At 34.5% G+C, this 16447-nt stretch overlaps 1 protein-coding gene across 1 annotated transcript in view; it reads left to right on the top strand.

Annotated features, from left to right (window-relative positions):
• MALRD1 (MAM and LDL receptor class A domain containing 1) overlaps positions 1-16447 on the top strand; it is a 594555-nt gene that overhangs the window by 81297 nt on the left and 496811 nt on the right. Inside the window, exons 7-10 of the mRNA XM_039478847.2 lie at positions 2305-2451; positions 5950-6116; positions 9874-9966; positions 12512-12719. Coding sequence (XP_039334781.2) covers positions 2305-2451; positions 5950-6116; positions 9874-9966; positions 12512-12719 — 615 coding nt within the window. The remainder of the gene's footprint in view (positions 1-2304; positions 2452-5949; positions 6117-9873; positions 9967-12511; positions 12720-16447) is intronic.

The raw sequence follows: 16447 nt of genomic DNA, 5'->3' as shown, positions 1-16447 counted from the left end.
TGTGCATGTGTCATTGTAATTGAATGTTTTATAATCCTTTGGGTATATTCCAGCAATGAGATTGCTGAGTCAAATGGTATTTGGATTTCTAGAGCCTTGAGAAATTGCCACACAGTCTTCCACAATGGTTGAACTAATTTACACTTCCACCAACTGTGTAAGAGTGTTCCCATTTCTCCACATCCTCTCCAGCATCTGTTTTCTTACCCATGTTGAACACTGATGTGAAAATCTTCAATAAAATACTGGCAAACTGAATCCAGCAGCACAGCAAAAAGCTTATCATTCACAGTCAAGCAGGCTTCATCCCTGGGATGCAAGACTGGTTCAACATACACAAATCTATTAATGTAATCCATCACATAAACAGAACCAAAGATAAAAACCACGTGATTGTCTCAATAGATGCAGAGAAGGCCTATGACAAAATCCATCAGGCCTTGATGCTGAAAACTTTCAATAAACTAGGTCTCGATGGAATGTATCTTAAAATAGTAAAAGCTATTTATGGCAAACCCACAGCCAATATCATACTGAATAGGCAAAAACTGAAAGCATTCCATTTGAAAACTGGCACAAGACAATGGTGCCCTCTTTTACCACTCCTATTCAACATAGTATTGGAAGTTCTGGCTAGAGCCATCAGACAAGACAAAGAAATAAAGGGTATTCACATAGGAAGAGGGGATGTAAAATTGTCCCTGTTTGCAGATGACATAATTACATATTTAGAAAACCCCATTGTCTTAACTCAAAATCTCCTTAAGCTGATAAGCAACTTCAGCAAAGTCTCAGGATACAAAATCACTGTGCAAAAATTGCAAGCATTCCTATACACCAATAATAGACAAACAGAGAGCCAAATCATGAGTGAACTCCCATTTACAATTGCTACAAAGAGAATAAAATACCTAGGAATACAACTTACAAGGGATGTGAAGGACCTCTTTAAGGAGAACTGCAAACCACAGCTCGAGGAAATAAGAGAGGACACAAACAGATGGAAAAATGTTCCATGCTATGGTTAGGAAGAGTCAATACCTTGAAAATGTCCATACTGCCCAAAGTAATTTATAGATTCAATGATATCCCCTTCAAGCTACTACTGACTTTCTTTGCAGAACTGGAAAAACCACCTTAAACTTTATATGGAACGAAAAGAGAGCCCATGTAGCCAAGACAATCCTAAGCAAAACAAAACAAAACAAGAACAAAGCTGGAGACATTACTCTACCTGACTTCAAACTATACTACAAGGCTACAGTAATCAAAATAGCATGGTACTGGTACCAAAACAGAGATATAGACCAATGGAACAGAACAGAGGCCTCATAAGTAACACCACACATCTACAGCCATCTGATATTTGACATACTTGACAAAAACAAGCAACGGAGAAGGGATTCCCTATTTAATAAATAGTGTTGGGAAAACTGGCTAGCCATATGTAGAAAGCTGAAACTGGATCCCTTCCTTACACCTTATACAAAATTAACTCAAGATGGATTAAAGATTTAAACATAAGACCTAAACCATAAAAACCCTAGAAGAAAACCTAGGCAATACCTTTCAGGACATAGGCATAGGCAAGGACTTTATGACTAAAACACCAAAAGCAATGGCAGCAAAAGCCAAATAAACAAATGGGATCTAATTAAACTTCACAGCTCTGGCACAGCAAAAGAAACTATCATTAGAGCAAACTGGCAACCAACGGAATGGGAAAAAATTTTTGCAATCTACCCATCTGACAAAGGGCTAATGTCTAGAATCTACAAAGAACTTAAACAAATTTGCAAGAAAAAAACAGACAACTCCATCAAAAAATGGACAAATGATATGAACAGACACTTCTCAAAAGAAGACATTTATGCAGCCAACAAACACATGATAAAAAGCTCATCATCACTGGTCATTAGAGAAATCAAAACCACATTGGGATACCACCTCATGCCAGGTAGAATGACGATCATTAAAAAATCAGAAGACTGTGTCTTAAAAAAATTAAAACATACCGTGACTGAAGCAGTGACTCATACAAGAAAAACTAGGAATCTCCTTTTGTTATGGCAATAGTTTTCACTTGAGAGGATATTGTATATGTGGATCAACTGAAAATTTTTTGCAAAATAGTTTCTGGTACTACTGTCTAAGGCTTTTTGAATCCCAGCTTCCATATATGAATAAGTGTGTGCTAGTGTGTATGTGTGTTTAAACCTTTTGGTTGATTACAACATATAACCTGGTTAAGCAGCCACTCTAGCAGACTAATAGATTACCAAGATCTTTTTCTCCCCTGTTTAGTGTGTCAGGCCTGTGGGTTTGAATTTGACATGTGTGAGTGGATTTCAGAAGCATCTGCTACCCGCATTTCCTGGATGCGCACAAAAGCAAGAGAGGTCCCTGCATTAGAATCCACACCTCAGCAGGATCAAAGAGGTGATGATGAAGGTATAAAAGAAATAATATCTTTTATGAATTACTTTTAGAAGTATGCCTTATGGTTGCTAGTTATAAGACATTACATAGGGTGTCTTGGTGAACATACTGAGTGTGTTTTATTGAAAATATATCCTGCCATAGGAGCTGAAGGTGAAAATAACAATTATGTTTCCAACAGTGTAAAAGAAAAATTGTGCTAGGTTAACTTTAAGTTTTATTATTTTCTTCAGGAGTTATTAGATATTGTGTGTTATGTGAACAAAAAGGAAAGGTATTAAAAGGCTTTTTTTTTTGTTAGGCCTGCTAGCTCTTTTTTTTTTTTTTGAGGTGGAGTCTTACTCTGTCACCCAGGCTGGAATGCAATGGCAAGACCTCAGCTCACTGTAACCCCCCGCTTCCTGGGTTCAAGAGATTCTCCTACCTCAGCCTCTCAAGTAGCTGGGACTACAGGATTGTACCACCACGCCTGGCTAATTTTTTAATTTTTAGTAGAGGCAGGATTTCACCCTGTTAGCCAGGTTGGTCTTGAACTCCTGACCTCAAGTGATCTGCCCATGTCAGCCTCCCAAAGTGCTGGGATTGCAGGCATGAGCCACCATGCCTGGTTGAGCCTGCTATGTTTTTATTTATTTATTTATTTTAAATCACTGTCGTGTTGTCAATAAGTTTCTTCTTGCTAACATATTAAATTTCTTTCCTTTTCTGGGGGGTATTATTAATTTTTTTTTTCTCACTGATCTGGAAGCTTTAATTTATATATCTTATTGTTCAGACTATTCTTAATTTTTGGGATATATTCTTTATATGGAATTTCTTTGTTGAAATAACAAAACCTCAAGTGCTTTAGTATTTCTGCCTTCTTGAACATGGAAAAGACCTTTTTGGTGGTACCCCAAACTACCATTTAATTCTTTTTTGGTCCTGAGCTACAGTTGAACATTTTAAAGAGTTTTAAAGTCAATATCTTGTTATGATACTTATAATTATGATGATTATATATTTCATTACTTTTCTTACCATTGTTTTTTAGATTTTATGCTTTCCTTCTTGGTTCCCTTATCCCCTTGCAAAGGTTCTCTTCAATCAATTGTTCTTTCATTTAGAAAAGATCTATGGTGATGAGCTTCCATAGTATCTGTAAACTTAAAATGTTTTAAAATTAGTCTCACTTCTAAATAATAATTTATTATTTTCTTCAGGAGTTATTAGATATTGTGTGAACAAAAAGGAAAAGAATTAAAAGGCTTTTTTTTTTTTTTTTTTTTTTTTTTGGTTAAGCCTGCTGGCTTTTTCCCCCCTTTTTTTTTCATATAATTTTAGAATAAAAGTTTTTTTAAAAAAATTTCTAAGTACATGTTGATTTTCCCCCTTTAACCCCTGATATGTACTGTAGTGATTGTGAAGTCTGAGTGCATCTAATGCTTTTTTAGTTTAATGTGGATTTTAAAAACGTTTCTTTATCTTTGATATTTGAAAATTTCAGTATGATGAGTGCAGGAATGAGTATATGTTTAATTTTCTTTAATACTCAGAATGCACATACATTATCACTTTCAGAAATTATCTGTTACTGTATTCAAGTAATTCTCTTTCATTCCCTTTAAGCTTTTCATCTTGAGTTTCTATTAAACACAACTAATGCACACACTCTGTAACTTGACTGCTCCTTTTTATTTTCTGTGTAATTTACTCCATTTTGAGTTATATTTCAGGGTTTCTGGTACATGAATTTTCTCTTTGACACTACGGCCAGTCTAGGTTATATTCTGCCTACTGGGCATTTAATTTTAATGTCTTAATTTATTTTTGTTTTACGTTTCTACTTGCTAATACCTTCTCATTTGTTTCCTAGTGCATCTTAATATGGTTTTTAATAGAATGTATTAGAATTATATGAAATTTAATTTCATTTTTTGTACAATTTATAAATGTAATTAGTTTTGGCTGTCTTTAGCATTATATTTATATGTTTTATTGTGCAGACAGTTTTTTTTTAAATTTTTGGGGGACAGTAGTAATATTATTATTGTTATTTATTTAAGTTCTAGGGTATGTGTGCAGGATGTGCAGGTTTGTTACATAAGTAAACATGTGCCGTGGTGGTTGGCTGCACCTGTCAACCCATTACCTGGGTGTTAAATCCAGCATTCATTAGCTATTTATCCTCAACAGGCCCCAGTGTGTGTTGTTCCCCTCCTTGTGTCTGTGTTCATATTGTTGAGCTCCCACTTTTAAGTGAGAACGTGTGGTACTTACCTTTCTGTTTTTGCATTAGTTTGCTGAGGATAATGGCTTCCAGCTTCATCCATGCTCCTGCAAAGGACATGATCTCATTCTTTTTTATGGCTGCATAGTATTCCATGGTGTATATGTACCACATTTCCATTATCCAGTCTACGATTGATGGACATTTGGGTTGATTCCATGTCTTTGCTATTGTGAATAAGGTACAGACTGTTTTCAAAAAGATTAGTAGACTTTACTGTTAGAGTTATTCTTTTCAAACTGTGCTTTTTGCCTTGCAGATGCCATGTAATTTTTTGTTGAAAGTCAGACATGATTTACTGTATAAAAGGAATTCATGTAAATAGTGTGAGCTTTTATATTACATTTATCCAGCTAAGGATTATATTATGCTTAGCATTTGCTGTAGCTGTAAATATCTGAAGCCAAAATTTTGTCTAATGTTCTTGTTTTTGTCTTTTTTGTTGTATTTGCATTTTTTTAGAGACGTTCTTTTTAAATAATGCCTGGGACATGAAGCTCTTTCAGTAGCATGAAGCATTTTGGACTAAATTTTTTAAAATAAAGTTACAAAATTATAGAAATCTCTTTATAGATCTGTGTTGTCATGTTACTAAGTTCAAGAACAGCTCAGATCCGTTTTAAATATAAGATGGGAAAAACTGATCTATCATATCTTTATGTAAAATAAAATCCATAGGTGAAGTTTAAAAGGACTGCAGGTATCTCATACTTCTATGTGGCTTGGTAAGAAAGAAGGCATTTTAAGTTGTATTTCCTAAAACTATAAAGGATTTTTTATAAAAAGTAAATTTAAAAAATCATCCAAAGGGGCAAGAATTCTGGGAAGGATGAAGAGAAATTCTTTATTAAAAAAGGACTGATAGAAACGTTGTGGTGAAATAGTGAAAAAAAAATTAAAAAACAGGACTGAATTATGATATTTAAAAGAAAATGACAGTAATTTGGTGGTGTAGCAATTTGAATATGTAGATTTATTTTATTAAGACTATTGCATTTTTACAAAAGGATATTATTAAATTTTGATAATAGAAATTAGGAGATTTCTGTACATATAGAAATAACATAAAAATGAAAACCTGTTATTTGTAGTTGATATAATCATTTTAAAACATAAACCTTTTATGTAAAATATTTGTGTTTTAATTTCAGTTTTCAAAACTTCAGAAATGTAATAGTTTTATTAAGACAGAAGGAAGCTAATGTTTTCCTAAATTGCTTCTTTTTTCTTTTGTCTTTCAGGTTATTATCTATGGGTGGGGACAAAGCATACTTTTACTGTTAACCAGTTAGACAGCAGGGCTTACTTAAATAGCTCTGTGTATCATTGCTTGGGCAAGAGCTGTCATTTTCAATTCTATTATTCTATGGAAAACAGTGTCCTGAGAGTAAGACTGTATGATAATAAGGTAAGAAGAAAGTTGCATTTATTTCAAGTTCCTTGAATAAATGAAGTTTCTAACTCTTCTCAACTTGTGTTTCAGTTTCTCAGTTGCGCAGAGGCTTTACGTATTCTTTAACCTGACTTTATTTGGTATACTTTTAAAAGAATTATTAAGAAATTAGCATAGGGGACACTCATGTATAAAAGTTAATGTGATAATTTGCCCAATATTATTTCATAAAATTTTCAGAATTCATGAAAGTATATTAAAGAAACTATAGATCTAATAAAAATGAGATAGCTGAGATTCTGTATTGTGAGCTCTGTATTGAAGCTCTAATGTGATCCGTTTTAGATATTGCATCTGTATATCATCAGAACTATATATATAGGGATTAAAAACTACTTGTTGGGTAGTGATAGACATAATTTTTAAGACTGGTAATTATTGATTAAATATTAACCAATGAGTCACTTGAATTTTGAAAAATGGCACACTGGGTAGAGTGAGTTCATTCTTCTCCTATCTTTCCTTGTCCAACATGCTCAAAGAGTTATAAAGCATAAACTTGGGTGAGCATTCAAATTAGTATAAGAGATAAAAACAAACTGGCAGCTGATTCCATAGTATAGGAAAAAACTCTGCTCTGTCTCTCATATTATAAGAAAAGAGGTTAATCATAGGGAAATGATCTACTGTATTAATCAGCACCAAATGGTTATACATTTTAGAGAGTGTTGACTGATACTTGATTCCTTATTCTGTGAGGCGTCCTGTCTTTTCTGACACTGCTATCCTCTATACACGTTAGTCACTGATGCAAAATCTGCATCAAAGTACATTTAAGTCACAAATCAATGTTTTATCGCACGCTTAAAAGGACTCCAAACCTATCATTAAAAAAATAGTTCCTGATGAAAATGACGATTTACATCTTTACATCAATAGAATGCTGTTCTCTGTTGTGAACTTCTGTTACTCTATAAATGTGTGCAGGTAAGCCAAGAAATATCTAGCAAGAATGCTGAGGGTTGTTTTCTTTATTTCCAGAGGATGTTAGCACTTGAGAAGTGAAAAACTCAGGTGAAGTCAAGTTGGTAAATAAAAAATTCACTAGTTAGAATCAGCTGAAGTGTGTAGCAATTCTAGTTTGTACCATCTAACCATTCTTGGGTTAGATCTGTGTCTATGACCTATAAAATAAAACCTGTATCAACAGCCTACTTTTTTTTTTTTTTTTTGTCTTTTTGTTTTTTTCCTTTTTGTGGAGAACGGGGTCTCGCTATATTGCCCAGGCAGGTCTCGAACTCCTGGGCTCAAGCTATCCTCCCGCCTCTGCCTCCCTAAGAGCTGGGATTACAGGCGTGAGCCACAGCGCCCGGCCAACAGCCTACATTTTGTTCTTTGTAGAGTTTCCATGTAATTATTTACCAAAAGATTTACACATAATTTTTCTTTACAACCAAATTTACTTGTAATTCTTTACCATATTACACGGTCTTATTCCCAGATGCAGTCAACAGTAGCGAAACTCAACAACATTGAGTTTGGTATCCTTTATTTCTTCACTGGAAGAGAACAGGATAGACTGGTATTTCTAAGAGATGGAGTGTTCATAAATATGTTAAATATTTTTCTTGAAATGTAAATCAGCATTATTGATCCTGGGCTGGGGGAGCAAAGATACACTTTTTTAAAATTTATTCACTGATGGATTGATTTTAAGAAAAAAGGAAATTAGAACGTCACTTGAAAAGCCTTGATGAGCTACAGATTTCTTTCTTACATTGACTCCTGTTGAAAGTAACTAGACAGAGGGAAAGTAAGAAAAGAAATAAGGTAAAACCTGATTTCATTTAGTCAGAATAAATTCTTTTGAAAAAAACATTGCTAGTGCCATCAGACTGGAAAATGTATAGAAAAATCTAGATCTCCTTCGCTGTGTACTGTGAACTCGGCTTATGAAAATCCATTTAAGTTTGGAAAGAACAGTGCTAACTTTTCAAAAAAATGTAAATGTGTCTATCTTCGGGGGAGTAGAGGGGAATCTGTTACTCACTGTGAAAAAAGAGCACAATAACTTTAAATTATTTTCATAAAATGAAAGCCAGGGAAAGTGATGAATGCAATTTGCCAAGAGGTGTCACTAAAAGCATCTGTGGAGGGTGTAAGTGTTTTCATGCTAAATAACGGAAGTTGCATAAGAAATAAGTAGAAGCAAAATTAATTGCTTGTCTCAACTTTTTATAAAAGTAGTTCATCCTGATGCACATGAAAGCTATCAGCTGACAAATATGTCCACCGCATGTGCCTCATCGTCTTGTGGAAATCTTCAGTTGATATGAATAAGTAATGAAGTAAATTGCAGTGGATTTAGACTATCTTCTGAAGTATTTAGGACTTGGAAATTTGGAGTAGGCATCTGAGGGTACAGGACTAAGCTGAAAATAGATTCAGTGTTAGAAAATCTTGGGCATGAATAAAATATGTGAGGCTGAGTGAGTGGGGAGACAAATATTGGTATCACGTGTCATTTGGATTACAGCATGTTGCCTTTTAGGGCTGTTTTCTATTTCATGATAGAAAGTGGAACAAAGCCAGTCTCAGAGCTCAACCTGAGACATAATTAGGTCATTCTTCACATTTTTACCATATTGTTACCTAAAAAAATTAATGCATTCTATATGTAAACATTATGTTGAATTTGGTCTGTTTAGGAGAGAAATGTCAAACTTACTTGAATGTCTAATAAAATGTTAATAAAAGATAATATTTCAGAGCATAAAAGCATCATAAATCATAAAGACCAATGCCATACATGCCATAGATACAATTTTTAAATACCTTATAGACTTCTTATTTTTATTTTTATTTCTTTGAGATGGAGTCTTGCTCTGTCACCCAGGCTGGAGTGCAGTGGTGCCGTCTCGGCTCACTGAAACCTCTGCCTCTCAGGTTCAGGTGATTCTCCTGCCTCAGCCTCCCAAGTAGGATTACAGGAGCCCACCACCACACCTGGCTAACTTTTGTGTTTTTATTAGAGATGGGGTTTCACCATAGACTTTTACTGAGTTTGTTACACTCAATTAATGTTTTGAATGCAATAAAGGCGCGTTAGTAAACTCATAACATATAGTAACAATTTTACATACATTTTGTCATCTGAAAAAAGACCATTATAAAAGTGCATGACATAGATTTTTCTAAAAGATGTAAAAAGGCCTTTGATAGAATAACCAGATTAAGATTATAATTTTCAGAAAATAACTGTATTGTTCAGAACTTGGAACAAATGTTTCCATAGGAAAAAAATATTTTGTGTAAATTGAAATTGTGCAGAAGATGTATCTGATAACATTTTTAGCCTTTACATTAAATGTTTGCCTGTAATCTTTTCTTTTCTAGTATCATGGGACTATTACAAAATGTAATAATGTTATTGAGGTCAACATTTAAATTGCTGATTTTATTAACTGTTATTCAGAATTTTTTTTTTGAAGTGCAGTACTGTTTTTTTTTTTAAAGATTTCATCTACATTTTTGTTTCATTCCAATACTCTTTACCTATAAAAAGGAGCTTTACTGCATAAACATGCCTCATTTTCTTATTTTTTAAAAATGATATGCAGTTTTTCATTTTTACTACCAAGACTTTAGATTTCCTAGTGTTTTATATCATACAGGTAAAGTAATAACTACTAAAATATAGTTAAGAAAGCATGTATGTAAATGTGACATTAGAATATGGGGAATGAGTGATGTCTTTCTCTTCAAATCAAAGGAAAAAGAAATATTTTGGACATATAACACATCAACTCACAGCCAATGGGTGAAAGCAGGTGTGTTAATACCAGAAGGTCTGAAGACATTTAAGGTATGAAAGAAAAAAAAAAAACCCAGTATTTTTAAAATTATGTTTTGAGTTTTAGCTTTGCAGTAGTAAACTGATCATGCGTACACTCTTAAAGTGAAATTAGCATTTAAATTAGGATGCATATTTGTGTACTTGGGGAGAGCGATTGCCTACTTTTTAAATTGTACATGTTCCTTCTTAGACCAAATTTCCCATAGCAGAGGAAATAGAATGTGTCTACTCTTGTTCACAGCTTCTTCATTCTCCACAGCCTTCTCTTCTTGCTCCTCAGCATCATGCTTTGCACCCAGGGAAAGAAATTGCATTAGGAAGCAGATAAATAGTGAACTGGTATTAAAATTTAGTCAAATATAGGCAAATGTTTTGAATGCAATAACTCATACCTTTATGACACATAGATAGCTCTGCTTACACCAAGAATATATGAAACATACATAGATTGAATAGGAATGCTGTCTCTTAAAAAATTAAATGGACATTTTGTGTTGTATTAAGTTGGTGCAAACGTAATTGAAGGTTTTGCCACTGCGGCTTTTGCCATTACTTTTAATGGCCAAAACCTCAATTTTTTTGCACCAACATAATATACAGAATGTGTAAGTTTATTTATGCTGGAGTGTGAGTATAGGATATGAGACTGTTTATATGTGTGGGTTATGAAACCAGTTCCATTTCTTTTTGGTGATACTCCATTCATACATACTATTACAGCCTATTGAGTTAACATTTTGACACTAATTTTTGTAGAGTGATATCTGTTTTTGTGACTTCTCAGGTAATAAACAAGTTTTTTTCCCCATAAACTGAAGATTAAATTTTGTTTTAACTCAAAGACACACCAAAGTAAAATGTGAAAAAATGAATTTGAGAGTTATTCCAGGTTCTCAAGTGCATGAAATATAATAAGCTGTTCAATAATTATAGGCCTTTGGGATCTAAGTTTAAAGCCATCAGTTTTTGAAACCCAAATTGATATCATTTCTGCATATCTGATCTCTTGCTGCTCCAAAAATACACAGCTCTAGGTTAGTAATTTTCACATGTATGATATTCATTATGGGAAAATTATGTAGCAGCATATAAAGTTTTCTTATTGTTGGATATGATTTAAATTTAATATTATTTTCTAAACCAGATTGTTAGACATATTTGTAAACTGAAAATTTGATCATAAGTAATTCTTAATGAACAACCAAATGTACATCCCTTGTGTTTTGTTTGTTTGTTTGTGATGGAGTCTTGCTCTGTCACCCAGGCTGGAGTGCAATGGTATGATTTTGACTCACTGCAGCCTCCACTTCCTGGGCTCAAGCAGTTCTCTTGCCTCAGCCTCCCAAGCAGCTGAGACTACAGCCATTTGCCCCCACACCTAGCTAATTTTTGCATTTTTGGTGGAGATGGGTTTCATCATGTTGGCCGGGCTGGTCTTAAACTCCTGACCTCAAGTGATTTGCCCTCCTCGCCCTCACAAAGTGCTAGGATTACAGGTGTGAGCCTCTGCACCTATCCTCATGTTTTGAAAAGAAAATTAATTCAGAAACTTTAAGCCAGATGAGACTGAAGGAAGTCAATTTTTATTCTTAGTATCTGGCCAGAATTTTAACCACATTTAGTGCTGTTTAATAGAACTTTCTGCATCATGGAAAGTTCTGATGTCCACTATAATAGCCACTGATCATATTAGGCTATTGAACAATTGAAATTTAGCTACTATGACTGAGAGAACTAAGTTTTATTTTATTTTAATTAATTTGTATTGAAATAGTCCTTTATACTCATAGCTAATGTTTTGAACAGCAAAGAATTAGTTATTTGTGATACAGTCAGCTATTTCCAGTTCTGCACTTTTGGTGTTAAGTAACGATTACTCTTGGTAGAAACTCAAAAAATACTAATATTTTGACATTACTTATACTTGACCAGCGATGTGTGGTGGTTTCATTTGCTAATATTGCCTATCTCCAGGGGAGCCAGCAGTTCAGTTGGTGACAACAAGGTTTATTTACTTTAATGGCATTTCTTTTCTCATTAAAGGAATTACTCCTTTATGGAAGTTTAATAGAGTTTTATGTTTATTCCATCACATTTTTCTATTCCTATATTGTGTCTGTTTCTATTTGCCTGATGTTTTTCTTCATGTATTCAAATACTAATTTCAATAGTTAACAAAATAAATCAGATGCAGTTACAGCTCTTGTTCTATAAGTAATGACGATACTTTCATATTTTCCTTGAAAATGAAAGAGAGCGAGCTGTAAAGATGATGACCACGTAACAGGCTGGGGACACTTTTGATAGTTAGGTGGGATGCGTGTGTTTTTCCTGATCCTGGAAGTTTTCTCTGAGCCTTTAGTGGAGCAGATATTTCCATTGAGTCTTAAGAGTGTGGGTTAGGCTTATCAAACAGGAATATGTCATATATTGCCTTGCTTGCTTTAAACACATTTTCTCAATAACTATTTAGTCTTTATCAACCTTCTTTAGCTTTTTTTTTGGTCTGATTAAGGAGACTGTAAACTCATAAATTGATTTTTTCCCCCTGAAGATTATTTTTGAAGGGACTCTTTTGAGCCAGAGAAGTTTTATTGGGCTTGATCATCTCTGGGTCTATGCCTGTGGACAGACCCAATCCAGAAAGCTTTGCTCTGCAGAGGAATTCCCTTGCACTAGTGGCCAGTGCATCTCCAGTGAATCCATCTGTGACTCTCGGCAGGACTGCTCCGATGGTAGTGATGAAGAGCCAGCAACTTGCTGTAAGTGAGTGAATGGCTGACTAGCTTACATGCTCTAATTCACGACTGTTAGTTGGATTTAAAATGGTCTTTGTTTCTATCAAGGCAAAGGTAGGTCATACGAATGAAATATGATAAATATGCATTATCACTCTGAAACCATTAGCACTATTCCTTCAGAGATCTCTATTTTAACTTAATGTTTTGATTTTTGTTGCAAAGACTGAAACACCTGTTTATTCATCAAATGAATAGTTGTGCTAACTGTTGGCTGGATGAGTGAAAGTGTGTGCTTTGATTAAAGAGAAGATGGGTGGGAGAGGGAAACTTTCTGTACCTTCCCCTTGGAGACATAAGAGTCTGGCTTGCTAACTTTTATTAGGTGTATGCTTTTTTCCTCTCTAGCCAATCATCTTAGAAGCTGTAGTGGGGAGGGGCAAATAGGAGAAGGGTGGCCCTTCCTCCTGGGCAGCCATGATGACTGTAGAAATCTCTTCGGCCATGTCTGGCGTATGGGAGGGCAGAAGTGCTCCAACCTTTCTTTCAGGCCTTTTCTGAAGAGTCTTTGATACAAGTGATGAGAAGAGATCCCATTACTATTCAAGCATAGTCATATTTCAACAAAATTATAGTTTAATTTACAATCCACAGGATGGTTCTCATTTGAGGTAACTTAGCAACTGAGATCCCTGTCTCTTTAAAAAACATGAATTCCAAGGACATGAATCCAATTTCTGTATTACAAACAAGTGGCTTTAAAAAAATATTAAAAATTTGACATTTATTTCACTGCAGTGTTTTATTTTAGTGAGATGTTTTGTTGAGCAGAGGGGAAAATATTATAATAAGATAAATGCCACCTTTTAAGTGAAAAGCTCTGTATAATAGGTTTCTCTTGAGAAACTAGGATTTTATTAAGAGCAACACAGAGAGACAGGGGAGAGAGGAGATGAGAAAGTAAGGGTAAAATCCTCTTCTGCTGTGTTCATCAACAGCAATTCAGTTAATACCTCAGTCTCCTAGCTTTAAACCAAATAATCAGCCAATCAATATGAGCTGAACAGATTTTTTGCATGACTCTCGTCTTTGGTTCAAAACGAACAGGGAAAGAAAAATTTATCTGCTCCAATATATGTCAAGTTTCTTTCTATGTTTTATTTAATCTTTTTTATAGATAATTTGGTTAATTTCAATTGGGGAGATTTATCTTTCTAACAGTTTCTATTCTTAATGTCAGTAACCGAAGGAAAATATTTTTCCTTTGTTTCCTTTCGTACTTTTTTTTTTTTTTGAGACAGAGTCTTGCTTTGTTGCCCAGGCTGGAGTGCAGTGGCATGATCTCAGCTCCCTACAATCTCCATCTCCCAGGTTCAAGAGATTCTCCTGCCTTAGCCTCCCAAGTAACTGTGATTATAGGCATGCGCCACCACACCCAGCTAATTTTGTATTTTGGTAGTGATGGGGTTTCACCATGTTAGCCAGGCTGGTCTCGAACTCTTGATCTCAGGTGATCCACTTGCCTTGGCCTCTCAAAGTGCTGTAATTACATGTGCAAGCTTCTGTGCCCAGCCCACTTGTATATTTGGAAGCTTAGCTTTTTTCCCTCCATTGTTTTCCCCGTAGTAAATCATTTTTTATTTTCACCTTTTGAAAATTGTTTAGCATTTGAGTTTGGCCATATTTTCTTATTTATCTTCCTTTATTGAAGTTTCATTGATTATGGCATTTTTCCAATTCAGCATATCTGATACCATTCTGCTATTTTCTTTGGGTGAGTACATGAATGGGTAATAGTGTTTCTCAACAAAAACAGTGTTTTATTAGTCTTTTAAATTTTTAAATAGTGTAACCTCATTTGTCCAGAGAAAACCTGTCACATTTACATGATTGAGATTGACTTGATATAGGGAATATGTCATAAAAAGCCATACTGCATGCAGTATATATGTGTATTCATGTATTTGATACCAAACTGAGTGTTTCATGTAAATATTTATACAATTATTTCTGCTGTGAAGAGATTATTTATATAGATTGAATTATTCAAATTGATAGAAATGCATTGAAGTATTTAATATATTTGTGCATATAGACACATGCATATTCTTACAAAATAAGAGAGGCTTTTCTTTTGAAATTTAAGTTTGAAACATTTTACACATACTTAAACATTTGTATTTTACAAATTTGTTTTAAAAATTTTCTATCAACATTTGTAATACCAAGTTTTTTTCATAAACAGTTTTTCCCCGTTCATGAAGCACCAGAAAAATACCTTTATATCTTTTTCTTTCTATTGCACTTTAGAATGAATCTCTAGGAGGGTATGGCTGTGCAGGAAGTTTGAATAGCACCAGGAATATTCTGGAGAATGAGTAAAAATGAACTCGTGAGGATTGTCAGTTGGTATTCCACAGTCAGTGTGCTTTTCCCCAAAGGCATACTTACTCAGGTCTTCTCTCATTATCACGTTGCCCTTACTTTTAGGGCTTATTTTAATATATGGCATAAAATAGCCTCCAGCCCAATGGCTTTTGAAAAGCAGTTAACAAAAAGGGCCTATGGGTTTTGCTGCTTTAGCAAACTCCGTGGACCAGAGCATTAGCATGACCTGGAAACTTAGTGAAATGCAGAACCCCAGGCCCTGGCCCAGCCTTGCAGAACCAGAAGCTGCATGGAACAAGGTCCCAGGTGACTTGTCTGTATATGAAACTTCGCAAACCACTGTACCAAAGAGCCTTCAGGAAGGAAGACAGCTAGGGGAAGAAACAGATGGCATCTAAAAAAAATTGATAAAAATGAAAGGCAGGTAAGTCAGAGTTCCCTCAGGGTAGAAGCAAAAACTCTCACTGCTTCACTAGCCTTTAAAAGCATCACCATAATACCAAACAATAGATTTTGGATGTTTATTAACATAATCCTGTATTAAATGAGGGTAGTTAAGATGAAAATAAATTTGCACCCTCATGCTCATTGCAGTTTTATTCACAATATTCAACCAAAACAACTGAAGTCTCTGAGAATGGATCAAACAAGTGTGTGTGTGTGTGTGTGTGTGTGTGTGTGTGTGTGTGTGTGTGTAAAATGTATATGTACTCACAATGGAATATTATTCAGTTATAAGAAAGAGAACAATCCTGCTATTTGCGACAGTAATGAGCCTGGAGGGGATTATGCAAAGTGAAATAACCCAGTCTGAGAAAGACAAATACAGCATGATCTCACTTACACATAGATTTTAAAAAAGGTGAATTTGTAGAACCAGAGAGTAGAATGGCAGTTGTCCAGGGCTGAGGCCTGGCAGAAATGGGGGGGTGTTGGTCAAAAGATACAAATTTTTATTTACAAGATCAATAAGTTCTGGGGGTCTAGTGTACAACCTTTAATAACACTGTATTGTATACTTGAAATTTGCTGAGAGTAGGTCTGAAATGTTCTCATCACACACACAAAAGGTAGCTATATCATGAAATGATGCCAATTAGCTTTACTGTGATAATCCTTTCACTATGTATATGTATATCAAAACATTACATTGTGTACCTTAGTTACAATTTTATTTATCAACCATACATCAATAAAGCTTAAAAAAGTAATAAATATACATGCAATACGTTTTTTAAAATTTCTATCAAAATAATTAAAATACAACATGCCAAACATGTCCAAAGATATACATTGGGTCCCTGAACAGTTTATACATGAAATAGACATCATTTTCAGACACTCGCTACAACATGGATGAACCT

The sequence above is a fragment of the Saimiri boliviensis genome, chromosome 8, assembly GCF_048565385.1.
Source record: "Saimiri boliviensis isolate mSaiBol1 chromosome 8, mSaiBol1.pri, whole genome shotgun sequence".
Taxonomy (NCBI): Eukaryota; Metazoa; Chordata; class Mammalia; order Primates; family Cebidae; genus Saimiri; species Saimiri boliviensis.
This window is presented reverse-complemented; position numbering and strand designations above follow the sequence as displayed.